The sequence below is a fragment of the Elephantulus edwardii genome, unplaced genomic scaffold (assembly GCF_000299155.1).
Source record: "Elephantulus edwardii isolate Elephantulus edwardi_28Jun2011 unplaced genomic scaffold, EleEdw1.0 scaffold00294, whole genome shotgun sequence".
Lineage (NCBI taxonomy): Eukaryota > Metazoa > Chordata > Mammalia > Macroscelidea > Macroscelididae > Elephantulus > Elephantulus edwardii.
In genome coordinates this window covers 1,872,471-1,893,155 of record NW_006400044.1, presented here as the reverse complement: position 1 = coordinate 1,893,155, position 20,685 = coordinate 1,872,471, and the positions used below count along the sequence as shown (strand labels likewise).

The 20,685-nt window shown below is 35.8% G+C and overlaps 1 protein-coding gene across 2 annotated transcripts in view; it reads left to right on the top strand.

Moving 5' to 3' along the window:
- The window catches only part of UNC5C (unc-5 homolog C (C. elegans)), a 619,049-nt gene that overhangs the window by 498,202 nt on the left and 100,162 nt on the right, over nt 1–20,685 (top strand). For both annotated transcript variants that reach the window (XM_006900759.1, XM_006900758.1), the window contains exons 6-7: nt 2,762–2,929; nt 4,931–5,095. In XM_006900759.1, the coding sequence (XP_006900821.1) occupies nt 2,762–2,929; nt 4,931–5,095 (333 nt within the window). The remainder of the gene's footprint in view (nt 1–2,761; nt 2,930–4,930; nt 5,096–20,685) is intronic.

Here is a 20,685-nt window from a genome sequence, read left to right as displayed (position 1 = left end):
AACCATGGCTTATTTCTTTGTTGAATGTGGTACTTAATGCAACTGTTCATACATTTAAAATAACCCTGCTGGGAAAAATGGACCTATCTGTATTCATTGCAGAGTCCCTGGATAGCACAAACAGCTCACATGCTCAGCTACAAACCACAGGTTATCCCCAGTGGATGTGCTTCTAGAGAAGGAGCTACTGGGTGAATAAAAGGCACATAGAATGTTTGTATGCCAAAAAATGGGAGAATGCAGATGCATATTCTGTTACATTTTTAACCATTCAAAATAAACACAACAAACAAATTCAAATTCATTGTCATTAAGTTGATTCTGTCATAGTTACATCCACTGTGTTTCCGAGAGGTTGTAAACAGTAAAGGAAGGAGACTTTCTCCTACAAAGTTGTTGGTAGATTTGAACTGCCGGAGATGTGCTGTCTTTGATTTAACAACACAACTCACTATGAACCACACAACCATAGCCTAAGGCAGTGTAGTAACTACCATTGTTGTTGTTGTGTACTACTGAGTTGGAACCAAGCTGTAGCTGACCCTCTGGTGGATTTTCAGAGGTAGTTAATTGCACAGGAAGTGATTGCTCTTCTTCTCCTGTGAGCTAGTGGATTGAACCACATGTCTTTCTGATTGCAGCACAGCTTCTTGCCACTAGGGCACCAGAGATTCGTAGTAGTAGATACTGGCAAGTAATTTTCTGTTAGAAATTGTATAGTTGTAATAATTCTATGTTTTCACTCTACTGAAGAATTCAAATATTTCAGAGTGTCCTCTAGTAGGAGATTCCCAAAGGAAAACAGGTGGTAGTGAGAGAGGTGTGGATTTTAAAATACCATGTGCACTCAGAGCTTCATGATTCACCATCATGGCTCTTAAACTCCACCACGTGTTCATTTCAATATTGTCAGCTGCCAGTTTATAGACCAGCCCATTAGCTGAAAACTCACTTAATATCTACTGTATAAGCTTTCATTGTTGCCAGTAGGTCTACAGATATGTATACAGACAGGCAAAATGTGCAGATATGAGTGGACAGGACAAATAGACTATGCCCTTATGTACATATAAATGTGATAGATAGTATTTCTCTATGTGTGTTGATGAACATTAAATAGTGCTCATATATATAATACAGGTCACTGGTAGGGGTCTTCTTGGAGTTTCACTGCCAACCTAAAGGTATGCAGTACAAAACCATTAGGTCCTCCATGGTAGAGAGATAGGAAGTCTCCTCGCATGCAATTTACTACCTCGGAATACTTCCTGGATGGTCAGTTCTGAGTTGGTTCTGACTCAGTGGTACAACCAACAATAATATGTATATAGTAGAGCAAACAGGAAAAAGTCATCAGTAAAACAAGGGGAGACACTCACTGCCTAGAACAATCAACCCTGCAAGATCCGAAGGGTAGCATTTACTCAGGATAAAACTCGGAAGGCATGAAAGGTTAGGCTAGAAGCATGAATGGAGACAAGACTCACAAGAAGCAAGAGGAGAGGGCGTTGTTATAATATGGGAATTATAATCAATGTTATAAAACAAAGTGTGAAGAGTTGAATGGAAAATCAACTCTTTCACTCTAATACAAAGATTTTATTTTAAAATCCAGCAATACAGGATTTAATTTTGTTATTGATTTCAGTGATTTGACAATGAAACTGATTAAAAATCCTCTAGAAGGTCATAAAGTGTACAAATAATGGAAGAAAAAGAACTAATCATATGTTATTTTAAAGTGATAAATTACTATATTCAGTCCTGATGCTCCACATCCACAGGAGGCTTTAGCATAAGAATACAAACATTTGTTATTAGAGATAAACTGTCAAACCTAATTTGAGGAGCCTATCTGGGCAAAGGAATAAATATATCTTTTCAAAGAACATGCTAACCAAGAACACTATTCTTTTCTTGAGTTAAATGAGTTAATCTTGCTAAACAATTTTATTTTCTGTATTAAATTATTCAGATATATTCAAAAATTGGGTGAGACTAACTTTTAAAATGTAAACTGTTTTTTAAATTTTTATTTTATTAATTTTAATGAACATTTAAAGATATTTTGGATTTCCATTCATTCATTGTTGCACTATTTTCTCTACCCCTTCCCCAGTTTGTTTCTCTTTTTTTTTCCTTGAAAGTCTGTTTTAATTTCCCATTGCCACAATGTTTGTCAAAACCAGTTCTGATTAATCTCCTTTGTCAGTATGTTCTTTGTCATTCCCTATCACTCCTCCCTGAGAGAGATTTCACCCTGATTCATAAGGAAAGGGGGATATAGCTACTTCCAGCTGAAAAGGGACGCTGTAGGTTTCAGGGTGAAAATCTTGTCTCACTACTGTAAAGGGCCACACACAATTGATAACAGTGCATCTAAATTCCAAAATCAATCTCCACAATAGTTTATGTGTTTCCTAAAATGTAAACTTTTTAATAGTCGCCCAGGAAATGGCTTTTTGTGTGTAAGTGGCTTGTCTTTGATCACATATTTAATCCACTTTTTGTAGTTTGCCACTTTTTCTGCACCTGAATTGTGTTGTCAGTGTGTAACACCACTGAGTATGAGGATATTGGAAGCCTATAAAGACCTACATTATAGTGCAACAATGAATGAATGGAAACCCAAAATCTCTGTAAATGTTTATGAAAAATAATAAAATATAGAAAAAAAAATTTAAAAAAAAAAAAAGACCTACATATATCCAGGACTCTTCAGTGATTTAACCCTCTTTTTTTATTGTTTGATTTTTGTTAGTTAATGGTGGTTGGTCCACTTGGACAGAGTGGTCTGTGTGTAATAGCCGCTGTGGACGAGGCTATCAGAAGCGCACAAGGACCTGTACAAACCCAGCACCACTCAATGGCGGTGCCTTCTGTGAAGGGCAGAGTGTACAAAAAATAGCCTGTACCACATTATGTCCAGGTAAGTACAGTTCTCTCATTTCAGATGTTCCCAATTATTCTATAAATACTTTCTAGAAAATGATTAAAGGTAATTTTTTATGCTGAATATGTAGTAAATATCATGTAAATCCATCTTATCTTTCACTTTTCTCATGGTTGGAAAATCAAATATGTTCCACCCAGAAGACTATTTAATTTTGTTACCCAAACATGTGAAACATTATAAAACAAGAAACTAAATACTTTTGGATATAATCCCTCCTACACTATTTGTTCCACAAAAATATTGATGCCAAAATCGAAGGTTCTATAACTTAAGGAATTTAAGCAGTATTGATAGCCATTTATTTTCGAACACGAAACAAATAAAACCATTGAGCTTCAGAAAACTATAGAAATTAGTTGAAACAAAATGTTCTAGACAAAAATATTCTATGTTTGGTGTCAATTTCAGAGCAAGGGAAACGTTTCGGATGACTTAGAAGGAGGGGAAAGCTTTTTCATGTATGAGCTAATGGACTTTGAAAATACAATGCGGTCAGCTTCTATTATCTGTATATGTGGGTTATCTAATTTATAGATTATTTGTAGGGAGATATACAAGATTGCATCTCTTTGCTTTTGGCATCTTTCTGTGTTATATTGCACCAGCTCTTACCCAAAGAGAAATTGAAGTTACTCTTAATATTTGAAAACTAAAAGAAAAAGCACATAATTATACATTACATTAAAAAAGAAACGAAAATTATTTTAAAATATACCATAGATTTAATGTGTTCCATGAGTGGTAGGTTTTATATCTTCAATTTTATTAGATAAAGTCTTATTTGTTTTAATTTTACTTAGCTTTTGTCTGGTTAATCCTTTAATGTAAACTTTCTCAGAAATGGGCTAAAGAGATGAACTGGGGAGAAAAATATAATCTCTATTTTGTACTTCAAAATGTTGATTTTTTAGGTATCAAAATAGTCTCACGCCCACCATGCTGAAGTCTTTGACAGCTTTTATTTATGGAACAAATTTTGACACTTAGCTAGGCTTATAATTTCAGTGCTTTATCTTATACTTGTCGATATTTTACATAGGTGTTGATTTCCACATTTAAAAATGCACTGAGCATTTTAAGTAGAAATAGCGGTGTGTTTATATATGTGTGTGTACTTTGGACTGATCTACAGGAAAGCAAATGTTTTTGTTCCAGATAGTTTCAAGTTGCTTATATAGCCAACTCTGTACAATTGAAATATTAATGCTTTCATCATTTTTTAATGTGGATATGTTTATATTTTTATACACATTCTGCATAATATATTTACACAATAATTTGTATATAAAATATTATAAATTTCCTTTATCTATATAGATTATTAAATTTAATATTATTTAGAGCATTTGGTAATGTAAGTGTTTTAAATGTTACTAAATTATGTTTGACATTAATTTGCATTAAATTATAGATAATCATGTTTAGTGTAGGGATTTTTTAAAAGAAAATTTTTGTTTGGCATTTTTATCCTATTTCTGTAGAAACATGGAAGAATGCACTTTGAAGAATTACCTCAGATAAGTTTATTATGTATATATTTTTCAAATTTGGATTTAGAGTACATGCCTGCAAAGGAGTCTTGAATCAAACAGAAACCCTCTCATTTTCACCATAAAATCTTAGAAGCTTCCCTTTTAAGAGAAAAAAAGAGTCATCAGAACTTAATTTTGCCGGAGACATGAGCTTACCAACAAATAGCCGCTGGTTTTTGTATGTTCCAGAAAGCTCCACTTGAGTTTGGCCAATGAGGAAAGGGAAGTGGACATTGTTAAGACAGTCAGAATAATTCTAATGAGGTAGAAGATTTTTTGATTCCCAGCAGATAAGACGATTGTTGTGCCCAGAGTAGGGTGGGGTGGGTTGGGTGGCATTTTCTTCAGTTTTATTGTCTTGGTTTGTGCTTGAGATCTTCCCTGTTTTATCCTGAAGTGGCTGTTTCTCCCTCTTACTGATTTTGAATTTTTTTGGTGGCAGTTGATGGAAGATGGACTTCTTGGAGCAAGTGGTCTACTTGTGGGACGGAGTGTACACATTGGCGCAGGAGGGAGTGCACAGCACCAGCCCCCAAAAATGGAGGCAAGGACTGTGATGGACTGGTCTTGCAATCCAAGAACTGTACTGATGGACTTTGCATGCAGAGTAAGTAGATTCAAGGCAACAACAACAGAAACTAGGGAGGCCATACATTCTCTGTTTTGTATTTCTTTGAAGGAAATATAACAATTAAAAATTATTTGAACATCAACAAATGAAGTATTTCACATGATCTTAGCTTTCTCTTGATGTTGGAAGAAAGAGTTCATCTTCCAGTAACCATAATGAAGAAAAATTGCTCTTGTTAACAAATGTCAAACTATTACTTTCCCATGAACAAGAGTGACTTAGTCTTTTCCATAGAAAGGGTGCCATTTTTTCAAGGCCAGGAAACCATTGTACTGACTTTTCTAGAGTACAAAAGAATGTCCCTAAACTCTTCATATAATCAAAACATGACCTCTAAAATATAAGCTGTTGACTTAATTTATGACTTCTTTCTACTTAACCAACATCCTTGGAGTGTAAAATCCCTATGGAGAGAAATGTTTCTGCAAGTAGATTTACCCACTTACAATAAATATTTAAAATAGTTTCGTAAACATAATTTAGCTTTTTAAAGGAAGCAGTGTAAATAAGACATTAATTTCTTTTAAATGGTACAAAAATTGTTTTGGGCCTGTATTGGATAGATAAACTCAGTCTCTACTCTCAAGGCTCTGTGATTTTATAAGAGATGGGAGTTCAATTTGCATGCACACTAACTCCTACTCCATACTGAGGAGACCTTAAAGTGACACAACTTACCATCCTTGTTATTATCATAAATTAAGGTAGTAGAAGTTGCTTTGAAATTACCTCTACCTACATGTCTAGAACAAACAATGTGCTTTCTGGATCTTCACCAGTAGTGAACAAATGTTGACATTTCTCATCATACATTACAAATTATTTGCAGAATACAAGCTACCAAATGTATTTGTGCAGAATTATTTGTGTGTGACACTTAGGACTCAAATTTAATTTTATTGTTACCATGTACATTAAGAACACTGTTTACCATTCGAGTGTGTACCTCTGGGGAACTTTAAAAAGAAACTCCACTTAAAATGCAATTAAGCAACTATGTTGTTAGCACAGAATTAAAGTCCAATAAGCTTCTTATTTTTATGCCCTTGATATATTTCCCTCTTTGAGAGTAGGCTGTTGCTGAGTCCAGAGCATATAGCTCCTGGTTGTGATTTGAGGATTGCTTCTGAGTATCTCACCAGGAGTTCTGGTGGCTTAGTGGTAAGGGATTGCACTGCCAACTCAGAAGCAGGTGGTTCAAATCCACCAGCTGCCCCATGAAAGAAAGATGATCAGTCTCATCTTCTACAATTCAAAGCCTCTGAAAACCCACTGATGCATCCACTGTGTGTCAGTTCCAACTCAGCTGCACACAACAGCTACGCATCTCACTAAAATAGTACCTAAAAATGCAAGAATAAAAAGTATGCAACTGTTTTAATTACTACACATTTATCCAGGATTGCAGGGATTGAACTTAGAATAATGAGTTTGAGTTTGAATAACAACACAAGTTATTATTTATCTTTCTTGTTTTTACTCTTGCACAAATAGACCTCTGGTATTTAAAAGTAGTAATATTTGTAGTTTCTCTTTATTTTTTCTCTTCTCCTCATTTCAATATATTTCAACTTTGGATAATTTCATTTTTAATACTTCTGTTGCTCATATTTTAAAATTCTCAAATAAACCTCTTTAACAAGGGATGCAATATTGTGTAATAGAACACTGGATCTTGTATTATTTGTACAAAAGAAGATTTAATAAAAAAAAACCCATGGGATATTCAGATTATGATTCTCATCACATAGTTTCATTTTAGCTTCTAGAGCATTTCTTTTCTTTTTTGCAATAAGTTAATCTTGTGGGCATGTTTAGTTGGTTAGGGCAGTAAGAGCCACATTTACCTGTGTGCTCCTGCACGCTCTGTTCCATTGCTGCTTTTGAGATAGATCGCCATCTCGGTCATCATCAGTTCCAGATCTTCCTTCTTGATGGTGACTTTCGCTAATTCCTTCTCCCACTCCTGTTCAGCTTTCTGCACTGAACTGCCTGTCTCCAGTCACAGACATGGCTGTCTCTAGATTGGAACTCTGAACTTCCTATTCCTCAAGTCGATGACTCACTCGAGGTCTGCCGCCCCACTATCAAGCTTCCATGGCTTCTCAGGAGGCCACTCAGGGCCGCTGGTCTCAGTCTCCAGTTCCAGCTCCACATCCCGCTTAAGGACCATCCTGATCCCCAGCATCTAGAACATTTCTCACACCATTAAAAGAATTATTTCCCTTTTCTTTGTTTGGAGTTGGGCAATAATGACAGTTTGACAAGTATACATATAAATAGGTCAATGGAATGCAAATACAGGGAGAATTTTTGGGTAGGTTTGTTTCTTTTTATCAAATCTCTTATTAGTTTCAAAATTTTGGTGTTAAGGTCAAAATAATTCTCTTAAAAACAACTTTGATTTGCCATAGGCACAGTGCCTACTAAGTCAATAAACTTCTTCATCTGCTTTTTCTAGTCCAAGAGAGAATTATAGTCTACAGTACTATTGATTTCCTAAGTGATAAAAACCATGGAGATATTACTGTGATATGTAGTTATATTATTTTACAGTCAAAGTTATAGTCTCTGTTTACTAGTAAGCTTGGTATTTCCAGTAGCACATTGCTGCCAAATTCTTGGAAATAAATAACTTTCTCTTTGTTCTTGTTTTAGAAAACAAAAGACTTTACATTATTAAAACAACCAAGCTTCTAAGAAACAATGATGTCTGTAAAAGAAAAAAAAAAGAGGAGAAGAAAAGGAAGTCAGATTTTAGAATGTTGTTGTTGTTGTTGTTGTTGTTGTTGTTGTTGAGTGCCATCGAGTCGCAGGCATAGAGACCCTATGAAGGAGAGTCCTCGACGCTTGGGTGCCTTTCATCCTCTCTCCAGGTTCATAGGGTTTCCAGAGACAAGCTATTATGGAAGTGGATCCCACTCCTCCTTCTAAGGATTTTTGAATAGAAAATTAAATTTTATCACTTGTTTTCTATTTCCTTTAAGAGAAAAATAGTGTCTTGGATGAACTAATAGTCTTTCAGCAACACTCGATTATTATCTCAGAGTATCAGTAACTAACTTCTTACTGAAACAGGTATATGATATATCTTTCAAATTTCAAAAAAAAAAAAGAATATAATGATTCTTATGTAAAAGTCTACCACTTGAAAGGTTGTTGTTAGGTTATATGCCATCTAGTCTGATCTTACTCAGCTGACCCTCCAGTGGGTTTTCAAAAGCTATAACTCACACAAGAGTTCATTGCCTATATTTCTCCTGTGGAATAGCTGGTGTATTTGAACCATAAGCCTTTAGGTTGGCAGTATAGCTCCTTACCATTAGATTAAAATGAGTAGGATTCAAGTTGCCTAGATAATGTAATGATCTATATCCTAAAAGTCAAATTGGTCCTTAAGAGAAATAGAAGAATAAATATGTAGAAAACATGGTAACATAGACTTTGCAATTATTTGCTATGCATCAGAAAGCTGTACAATGACTAGGATTGATAGAAGAAGAGTTGATGCCTTTGAGCTGTGGTGCTGGAGAAGAGTATTAAATATACATCATGGACTTCTAGGAGAATAAAGAGGTTCATCCTAGAGAGGGTGAAAACACGCTGCTCCTAGGAAGCAGAAATTCTGAGGCTTTGTCTGACATGCTTTGGACATGTTGCAAGGAGGGATTAGTCCTTGGAGAAGAACCTCATGATTGGGAGGACGAAGGGACAGCACAGGAGAGGAAGCCCTTGGATGAGATGGATTGACTCAGCAACTGGAGTCATGCGGGTAGGTGTGTCAGAGACAGTAAGGTTGGCTCAGGAAAGAGCAGGATAAAGGGCTATTGTACATAGAGTCACTATGAGTCACAAGTGATTTGAAGGCACATAACAATAACAACCAACAGTCATTCTCACTCTCACTGTTGTCCATCTGGAACCGTCTCATAGCTGACCCTCCTGCAGATTTCCAGGGCTGTAAACTGCACTAGATGAGATTTGTCATCCTTCACCTGCACAATTCCTGGTGGGTTCACCCATCTTTGTGTTGGCAGCATAACTCCCTACTGAGCATCCTAAAGAGAATAAAGTCTGAAGTTGAAAGTGTAATAAAACTTATACAATTTTCCTTAGATTTAATTTCTTCAAAAGTATATTTTAAATTATTTTCCCTTAATTCTGGTCTTTCTCAGTATAAACACTTTCAACTCAAATTATGTAGACATAATGAATAAAATAATTTTACTTTCAAGGCTTTTTTAAAATAATATTTCAATTGTGATTTTAATGAACAATTACAGAGAAGTTAGATTTTCATTCATTCACGTTTACACATTTACTCCTTCACCCTCCTTTTCCCCTCCCACGCTTCATTTTTTTAAAAAAAGAAATATTTACTCACTGTGGCAAAATTATCTCCCCCCACCTCCTCTTTGCAATAATATATCTCTTATTCTGGGCTCTTGTAATCCATATAATGCATAATAATATATTCATTTTAAACAGTTCTTTCTTTCATCTGGTCCAATACAATGGTCTTTGTATAGCTACTTTTGTCCTATTATCCTCCAAAACTCCTATGTCAGACCTGTTTTATAACAGTGTTGCCGTGCAGTATTTGTTCTTTTGTGACTGAGATATTTCACTCAGGCTGATGAGCTCTAGAGTCCCCATGTTGTGTAATGTTTTACAATTTTTTTTTGTTTTCAGTATTCCATTATATGAATATACCATAGTTTTTCTATCCATTCATTACTTTCGTAAATAACATGGGTGTGTGTATACCTATTTAGATGGCAGTTATGGTTTCTTTAGGGTATATTCCCAGCAGTGAAATTGCTGGGTCAAATGGTATTTATATTTCCAACTTTTTGAGAAAGCACCAAACTGCCTTTTATAGTGCTTGCACCCTTTTATGTTCTCACCAGCAGTGAATAAGGGTTACAATCTCTTGAAAACCTCACTAGAATTTGTTGTTTGCTGTTTTGTTGAACTTTGCTGAGATGATAAGTTTAAATAGATAAGTTTATGTGGGTGACCAAAATCAAAATGTCAATGAGTACATTCTGACTCATAGTGACTCTATAGGGCAGAATAAAACTGCCTCATAGCATTTGTAAGACTGTAAATCTTTATGAAAGTAGATGGTGTAAGCAGTGGATTCCAACCACCAACCTTTTGATTAATAGGATAGGAAAATGTTTAATCCAGTGTCATCAGTGTTCTTTATCTAATAACAAGTTAAAAACAAAATGTGTTTATACATTTAGTGGGAGGTAAGTCGATAGTCAAAGGAAAATTGAGAACTCCCTAGTGCCAGAAAAAAGAGGGAAAAAAAGAAACTCAAAGTAAACAAATAAGTGAGCATCAGAGTAACAAAGGCAGAAATTAGGGACTGGACATTTAGGGGTTAAAAATAGAATATTTAATATAAGAGGTAGAGCTGGCTTTATGAAAGCCTGAGTCTGAAACTCAAAAGCAAGAACCCAAAGTAAAGTGGAGGGAAAAATCTTTAAAAAACCTCAAGCTCATTGCCATTGATTTGGCACCAACTCACAGCTCACTCACCAACCAGCTTCTGAGACTGTGAGTCAAATGGGAAGAGATTGTTCATCTTTCTGCCATAGAACCACTGGTAGATTCTAACCTCCAGAGAGGTGCCACATTTAGGTTATTAGCACAACTCCCTAGGGATTACGACAGCAGAGCCAAAACTTTAAAGTGGCTGCTCCGTTATAAAAAATAACTAGCACATTTTTACCTACTGAAAGTTCACGGTGAGGACATGAGAAATGAAACCTTCCTTTAAATAAAACCTATATTAAAAACCACAGTCCTACAATAAGTTTTGTCATGAAACCTGAAATATGTTGCACGAAAACAAGATACAGGAGATGTGCAATTTGGAAAAAAAAATTGTCATAACTTTTGGAATAAGAACAAAAGCAAATAGCAAGCCACTCTGTTACTTCCACAATTCAAGTGTATATTGGTCTATGGCAAAAATAATGCACTCCAGGAAATGAGCTTATGTTACAAAATTTCAAATCTCCCCCCCTCCCGAGAATATAAAGGCAAGTCAGAAAGCAATAAATAGATGCATTAACAGTAGAATAATATGAGTAAACATAAAAACTCATTGCCGTCAAGCTGGATCCAACCTGCAGTTGGCACTTCAAGCAGGTTTAAGAGGCTTTAAATTGCATGGAAGTAGATTTTCTCTAGAGAAGCAGCTGGTGAATTTGAACTGCCTGCCTGTGAGTTAGCAGGGCAAATTCTTCCCCACTAGAACATTAGAAGTAAGCAGTCTGAATAAATTTGTAAAATAAGAATAAGATAAAAAATATTTTTAAGCAACATAATCACTAGTGAACGAATTAATTATTGTAAACTATATACCCAGATTTGAGATGAAAATCAAACTGGAGGCCTAGAAATCCAAAACATGATTATTGACATTTAAAATTCAACTGAAGATGAAAATAAAATCAGACAGTACTGGTTAAAGCTGAAGGTAAAAAAAAAAAAATCAGTCAACTGGTAAGTAGGCTTAGGAAATTTCTTCAAAATGTAATGAGATTGACAAAATAAAGATAAATATAAAAGCAAACATAATATAATAAAACATCCAAGACTTATTACTTAAGATAAAAAAAAATTTAAAATATTTCAGATAATTTAGACAGAGATTTTACTACTCTTAAGCACTTACTGAATAGACTATTAAAAATATAAAAGCCTGGTTAGAAAAGAGTTGAAAATCAGTTGAAACGAAATTGCAGACAATATTATCAGATCATTTTCATGGTACTATGTTAACATTTTCAAATGTTGATATTATTCAGGAAAAGAATAGTTATACTCTTTTCATTAGAATCTACTATGTCAAGCATTCTCAGTTAAAATGTTAAAACATCACACTAAAAATGTGAATACTTAAATTCTAAATAGTTTAATGCAAGATAAGACCTTCCCAGAGAATAGAAAAAGGAACAAAAAATAAAATAGAAAAAAAAGACATCATAAATGAGAAGTTAAGATTGTTGGTTTTAGTTATATCAAGAATAATAAAATTGTAAATGAATTAAGTTTACTTGTTAAAGGAGATAGATTCAAAAGTATTAAAAAGCTTAACTTTTTTACAGTTGACAAGAATCATGACTAAATAATAATTATAATCAAATCCTGTACATTAAGAGATGAGAAGGTAACTTAATGGTAAATAGTTGCTCTTCCGACCTGTAGGCAAGTGATTCCACCTCACCAGCTGCTCTGTGGGAGAAGGATGGGCAGTCTTCCTTTTGTGTGATAGAAAACCCCTGTAACCCAAAGGAGGATCAGGTATAAGTCGATTCAGACTTAACAGAACATGAAAGCATTGTTAGTTTAATAGCTTTGACTATCTGATTGAATCATTTCTAGGTGGAAAACTGCCAGAGTAAAACCTCAAATATTTCACGCTAAAAAAAGGATAAGAAAGTGATGAGGCTACTCACCACAGGTACTAAACAGAGAGACCTGCAAAGACAAGGCAGCCCTTTTGAGTTTCAACTTTTAGATGTTGTACTGTACAAACAAAACAGAGCACTGGTGGCAAAATTGTTAAGATTCTGTTTACTAATCATAATAACTCATCAGCTACTCTAAGGAAAAAGGATGTAGCAGTCTGCTTCCATAAAGATAACAACCTTCACACCCTATGGGACACTAGGTCTTAGAGGGTAGTGGTGAGTCAAAATCGACTAGATGAGAGCAATAAAACCAGCAATAGGGTACTGTAGAGATTATTTTTGTTCTGAGTTATAACTTAGATGTATTTTTTCTTATAATTTGTACTTTTTGTTGTCTTTGTGTACTATCAAGTCCATTCCAACTCATAGTGACCCTGTAAAACAGAATACAACATAAGTTCCCTAAAGATTGCCTAGGCTTTAATATTTATTGAAGGAGGTGTACTGAAATGTAAAGATAGAGATGGAGATAGAGATAGAGTTAGAAATAGAGATAGAGACAGAGAGAGAGAGAGAGAGAGAGAGAGAGAGATAAATAGAGAGAGGGAGAGATTGTAGGGGAACAGTTAACACGTTGCCGCACACTTTTAAATTGACGACCGTGCTTAGAATCACTTTTTTTCCCCTTCGATGTATTACCGTCATTTGCGGCAACATGTTAAACAATATGAGGTAAAATTTTTAAATGTTTCATACTCTTTGGCATAGCAGTTCTTCTTTAATTAACAATTTTTTTTCAGTGTGCTCCTGTGTGTCAGGAAGTATGAGGATGGCGCAGGATAGAACAGGGTTCAGATCTTATGTTCATAGGGTCACTATGAGTCATACTCGGCTTAACGGTACTTAGTAACAACAACAATTAATTAATATGAAAGCCTAAAATCATATGGCAAATATGTGCGTATTCATTTAGAGGGGTTGGTATTGTAAAAATGCAAATCCTGAAAATGTAATGTTGGGATAAAGGTTAAGTAAGACATGACATTTTTGTAAAATAGTATATCATATAGCCATTAATATATTTAAATTTATTTTATATGGAAAAGGAGAATATGGATTTATACATACACTTGGTCATAGCTATGGAAAAGTAAGTTTAGGGGGAAAAGAAGAAAATGTATTCATTTCTTAGCTAATAAGTTTACAAATAATATATTTTCCCTATAATTTTGATGTTTATTAATCAAAAAGCTATGATTCAGTTTAACAGCAAGATGAACTCAGTCAGGACAGCTTTCGAAATGTGCTTGTAAACATCTCAGCCTTGAGCCTTGTGACTTGAGGCCAATATTACAAAGTTCTTAGTCCTGGCAATAATGGTATATTTCCCCCGGTCTAACAAACTTGGGTAAAATTTCCTACACCTGATTCCATGGGCAACTCTAATTCATGTGAGGTCTCTAGTTCTCTGCTGCAGCTGCTGCTCCCATAGGCCCTGGCCTGACTAGCATGGGAATCTTTGGCCCTGAAGAACTTCTCTGAATTTTATGATTATCCTTTGCTGGTAGCAAGATTATCAATTTCTGCTGCTGAATCCACTCAATTTAATGATAAGGCTAGCCTATTCTCTTATGACTAAACCAGTAAACACAACATGCATAATGCTGCCCATCCATGTAGTGAAGTTAAACTCAATGGCTAGGAATACCATGTTGAACAATGAACCCTTGTTCAATGACACCACAGATCACTCCTGCCTTTTCTAGCCAAAACTTTCTTATTTTAAGAATTACCTTTCCTCTTATATTCATTTTACTAATAACCACATTCATGAAATCATTTAAGTCAGCTACTTCTTGCTTCATGCCTTAATATCCTCATTTTAGATAGTCAATATCTAATATGTTTATCCTTACAAAACCAATATGCTGAGGAAACAGCCATGTCTCTCTGGCTGAAGAATCTTCTGTTCTGCTTGGAAACTTTGAGCATCCACATCCACAAGCAAAGTCCGTTTAGAGCAAGTCATCAGGATGCAGAAACCAACATTAGCTCACAGCATGGATAATCTTTTCATCTGGCTGGGTTCTAGTCAACTCATCCTCAGCCATCCCTGGCTAGATCCAAATGGGTATCAGCTGCAGATGCAGGAGTTCACGTTTTTCCTTGTATACCAACCAGACCAGCTGATCCCTTCACTCAGCATTAGCCTCCAATGAGGCCAAGTCAGCAAGCCAGCTGGTTGCTTACGACTCTGCTCCTCAAGTCAGAAACCCTTTTATCTTTTCCATACAACTGTGTATGCAAGGTGGACAGTGCTGAAAAAGTATGTCTAAGCTATCTCTTCATTGCTGCATGCCTCCTACTTCCACACCAGTAAATCCAGGTGATCACTACAAATAAGTATACTCACCAGTTAACTTTAACGTCAAATCTTAGAAAGAGGACCTGATGGGTAACAACTTACCCTGCCTCAGAAGCCAAACAGTTTTGCTTGCTCTAGTTTAAAAAAATAAAACTATTTTTCTCTCTCTTTCTGCTTGTCTTTCTTTCAAATGTGAGTATCTTCAACCAAAAGTCCAATGTGGGTCTACAAATCCATGCAAATGCAAATTTCCTTACTGTATTGGTAAAACTTAAAATTTCCTCTAGACCAAACCCCAAACCCACTATCAAATTATACATTTAACAAGCTTATCTCCAGGTCAAATCTTCCCTTTTGTTATTTCCAATCAAGAACTACCCAAAGACAGAATTACATATTTTCTAACTCAACAATTTCTGGGGAGCTCTGGTAGCCTAGTGGTAAGAAGTTGCACTGAAACCTCCAAGGCTTGAAGTTCAATCCACCAGATGATCTGAGAGTAAAGGGTGGTCAATCTCCTCTTGTGTCTATGTTTTTACTGCTTCTGAATACCCCTTGATGGTCAGGTATGAGTTAATTCTGACTCCATGGCAAACAACAACAGTATCTAGGGTTCATTTATATCATACCTCTTTTCGGCCTTCATTCTTTATTGGTTTGAAAATAATTATTCCTATATATTTTATTTCATTTATGTGTATTGTGTATTACCCAGTCTTTCAAATACATTGTATTTTATGTAATTATTTGCGGTTCATCTATGCCTGTTATCACCCAGTCTTTTCAAATTACCATTGAATCTTTCCTATTCTTTCACCATTTCCCCTGCCCACTAACCTCATAAAATGATTCAGAGATTGTTCCTTATTTTTCTATTTAAAAAAAAATAAGTGGACTTAGTAATAGTTCATCTTTGAATTGTTGGTAGAATTCACATATGAAGCTGTCCAGGCTAGGACTTTTTTTTAGTCTCTTTATGACCTGCTCAATTTCTTCTTTTGTGACAGGTTTGTTCAAGTGCTTTACATTTGTATGTGTCAATTTGGATAGGATGTGAGTTTCTAGAAATTTGTGCATTTCCTCTTGATTTTCAAATGTATCAGAGTATAGCTTTTCACAATATTCTGATTTTATCAAGTTATTTCAGTTGGTTCTGTTGTGATGTCACTTTATTTCTTATCAGAGTTACTTGTATCTTTTGTAATTTTTTTTTTGTTACGTTTCTCAATTTTATTAACCTTTATGAAGAACCAGCTCCTGGTTTTGTTGATGGTTTTACTTGATTTCCATTTTCTATCCCATTGATTTAAGCCCTTCTTGTTAAATTTCCTTTGTCTAGAGGCTGTGGGATTAGCTTATTATTCTTTTTCCATGTGCTGAAAATGTTAAGTAGTTTATTTACTCCTTTCTTCTTTATAATGTGTCTGTTTATTACTGTGAACTGACCTCTGAGGACTGCAGTAGAAATATCCTAGAGATTTTTATATGCTGTATTTCAATTTTTATGAATTTTGAGAAACTTTTAAAATTTTCTTTTTTATTATTTCTGTAACTCAGTACTTGCTCCAGTAAGGTGTTATTTAACTTTCATGTATGTATTCTTTTTTTCTTTATCCTCTTGTTAATTTTTAGCTTTATGGAATTGTGGTCTGAGAAGACTCTTTCAATTAATTATCTCAATGGTTCTTTATTTGTTGAGGCTTACTTTGTGTCCTAATGTGGTCAATTTTGAAGAATGTACTATATGCAATTGAGAATAAAAACAACGTGGTTGTTTTTTTGTTTTTGTTTTTTTTGTTTGTTTTTGTTGTTTTTTGTTTTTTTTTGAGAAAACAAAGAAAAGTTTATTGTACAAAATTAAGGCCTTCATACTTTTAAGGCTCACCAGAGCTTAAGAAAGACAAGGTAATTATCTAAGTATTTCCACAAAGTTTACTTTTAATATGTCCCTTGCTCTCAACTATAAAATGGCCTGTCCAGAGTTATCAAAACAAACATAAATAAGTTCAAGTCGTTCTTCAGGTACCTTGAGTATGTATGTGTGTGTGTGTGTGTGTGTGTATATGTGTGTGTGTATATGTATGTATGTATATATATCCCTACATATATTTATATACATATATATATATTTATATACATATATATATATATATTTGTATAGTTTTGACTTTGTTCTTTGCTGAGTTTCTTTTGAGTTGGCCTGTCATGTGCTGAGAATGGTGTGTCTTACTACTCCTACCATGGTGTTGTGTGTTTCATTTTTCACATCTGTTAATGTTTATTTTATATATTTAGCAGACCCATCATTTGGTACACAGATATTAACTAAAGTTAGGTCCTCTTGTTAAAGTATGCTTTAATCATTAGATAGTGTCCTTCCTCCTTGTTTCTTATGATAATTTAACCATGATGTCTATCTTATCAGAAATTAACATCCCCTCTTTTACTCTTTTGTGGATACTATTTGCTTGGTATAACATATTTTTTATACCCTCGATTGAGACAGGATATATCCCTGGTGTACACTCATCCGATTTTGAACCCTGCAGTGTCTCCTTGCTCTGTTCTGACCACTGCCTCTTGATCCAAGTTTCGGATCGGTTTCACATAAGCACAATCAAATGTTCTGAGATTCCCATTCTTCTCAGAGTCAGTCATAGATTGTTACGTGGGAGTTTGGGCTGTGTGAGGAGGAATATGGCATCAGGATTGGAGGATGATTCATCAACAACCTGTGTTACTCATATAACGCTACCCTGCTTGCTGAAACTGAGGAGGACTTGAAGTGCTTGATGAAAAAGATCACGGACTGCAGCCTTCAATATGAATTGAAGCTCAACATCAAGAAAACAAAGATTCTCACCATTGGACTTATTTGCAGCATTATGATAGATAGTGAAGAGATTGAGATTGTCAAGAGCTTTAGTTTGTTTGGCTTCACAATTTTGTTTCCTTTATATCTTCAAAAGGCTATAAAAGTAGCTTCAAGATTTGCAATATCTTTTTAAATATACATTATATATGATGGTTCCAAGGAGATGAGTTATTGTTGTTGTTATGTGCCGTCAAGTCACCTGTGACTCATAGCGACACTATGTACAGCAGCCCTAAACCCTGCTCTATCCTGTGCCAATCTCACTGTCTCCAACACACCCACCAATCTTATTGTCTCTGACACACCTACCCCCATTACCCCAGTCACTGAATCGATCTACCTCATAGAGGGTCTTCCTTTCCTGTGCTGTCCCTCGACCCTCCCAAGCATGATGCCCTTCTCCAAGGATTGGTCCCTCCTTGCAAAACGCCCAAAGTATGTCAGACAAAGTTTCAGAATCCTTGCTTCCAAGGAGCAGCCTGTTTTAACCCTCTCCAGGATAAACCTGTTGGTTTTCTTAGAAGTCCATGGTATATTCAATACTCTTCTCCAACACCATAGCACAAATACTAATCCAATAACATATTTACCATTCATGCAGAAATTGTATTGTTAAAATCAGCTAACTTTTATTTTGTATGACTTTGCAATGAATTTGTGGAAGCATATATTTAATATTGCTAGCAAATAGTAACTTAGTTCATGCTTTCATATTCATTTTAAAATACTAATCAAAGTATGAGAAACTGAGGAGGACCTGAAGCGCTTGATACAGAAGGTCAAGGAGTGCAGTCTTCAATATGGATTGAAGCTCAATATCAAGAAAACAAAGATTCTCACCACTGGGCCAACAGGCAGAATCAGTATGGATGGTAAAGAGATTGAGATAGTTAACATTTTTCGTTTACTTGGTTCCACAGTCAACACTCTTGGTAACAGCAACCAGGAAATCAGGAGATTAATTGCATTGAGAAAGTCAGCTGTGAGGGACCTCTCAAGAGTACTGAAGTGCAATGACGTCAGGCTGGAGACTAAGGTGCACCTGATCCAGTCTATAGTTTTTGCAATTACATGCTATGCATTGAAGAGTTGAACAGTGAGTAGGGATGATAGAAAGAGAATTGATGCCTTTGAGTTGTGGTGCTGGAGAAGAGTGTTGAATATACCATGGACTGCTAGGAGAACAAACAGGTTTGTCCTGGAGAGGGTGAAGCCAGAATGTTCCCTGGAGGCAAGGATTCCGAAGCTTTGTTTGACATACTTTGGGCATGTTGCAAGGAGGGACTGGTCCTTGGAGAAGGACATCCTGTTTGGGAGAGTGGAGGGATGGTGCAGGAGAGGAAGACCCTCAATGAGATGGATCGATTTTGTGAATGGAGTGGTGAGAATGAATGTGTTTGAGACAGCGAGGTTGGCACAGGATAGAACAGCGTTTAGGGCTCTTGTACACAGGGTCGCTATGAGTCGCAAATGACTCGCTGGCACATAACAACAACAACGAGATAGTTTAGAAGTGGTCTATATTTGATGACTATACTAAATTAGATTTAGATTACTCTTAATATTACTGTGGATTTTCGTTTTCAATGCCATCTGAAGATCAAAATCCCCCATAAGGCTATGTAACAGCCTAGACATAAATTCAGAATTATTCCTTATTAGTTACTGAATATGCTTATGCTCAGTAGACAAATTTGAAAATTGCAATTTACAAACAAGAACTGCTTCCTTGTCTGTATCAGTGAACTTCCTGACTTAGGAAAATGAAAATATTATGTATTCTGCAAATTTAGCACTTTCTACTCATTAAAAAATTTACATGTCACACAGTGCTTCCATTAATTCGCACGTTCAGAGGAAGTGGCAGAACGTACTGTGTGTAAATTGCGGTGTGGACACACTGAATACCAGGGCCTTGGATCTCAGGTGCATTTAATGTGGAGAAATCATTTACTTTACAAATAGTCATTTCTTGACTTCAGAATGATGTGTTTATGTGGTAGGCATTTGAGAATGTGCTAGTCAGTTTCCAGTTCAATTCTTGTCAACACAGCAGTTTGATAGGAAGGCATAATTGTGAGGGTTAGACAGTGAGTGCTTTTATCTATAGTTTGGAAGAAGAAGCTGATGTCATAGCTATGTTTTTATAGTTCTTCATATGGGTAGTGTCCCAGCCTGCAAATAAATATTCTGTACATGGACTGCCTGCCCAGCACAGTGCACTACAGTCTCTGGTGTAATAAATGTGGTTTGTTTTGCTTTTTCCCTTCTGGTACTCATTTTCTTGCTTTTGAAAGCAGGGATGTGGTTAGGAACTTTAGCCCACAGAATCCTGATGAATACTGGTGGGGTTCCTCAAGCAGATCAGTGTGGGAAGACAAATTCAAGGTCTTTAGCTTCTGAAATAAAAGGAAAACCTCTGAGGATACCCAGAAAAGTGCAGCAGAGCAAACAGCCACAGTAAACTATGGACAGCTTCTATAGGTGTGAACCTAGGGCAATTGTTGTGCTGTTGTTGTGATGTGCGGGCGAGTCATTTGCGACTCATAGTGACCCTATGTACAACAGCCCTAAACCATGCTCTATCCCGTGCCAATCTCATTGCCTCTGACACACCCATTCCGATTACCCCCGTCACTGAATCAATCCACCTCATAGAGGGTCTTCCCCTCCTGTGCTGTCCCTCTACTCTACCCAGCATGATGTCCCTCTCTAAAGACCAGTCTCTCCTTACAACATGTCCACAGTATGTCAGGCAAAGCCCCAGAATCCTTGCCTCCAAGGAGCAGCCTAGTTTAACCCTCTCTAGGATGAATCTGTTTATTTTCTTGGCAGTCCATGGTACATTCAATACTCTTCTCCAGCACCACAGCTCAAAGGTGTCAATTCTCCT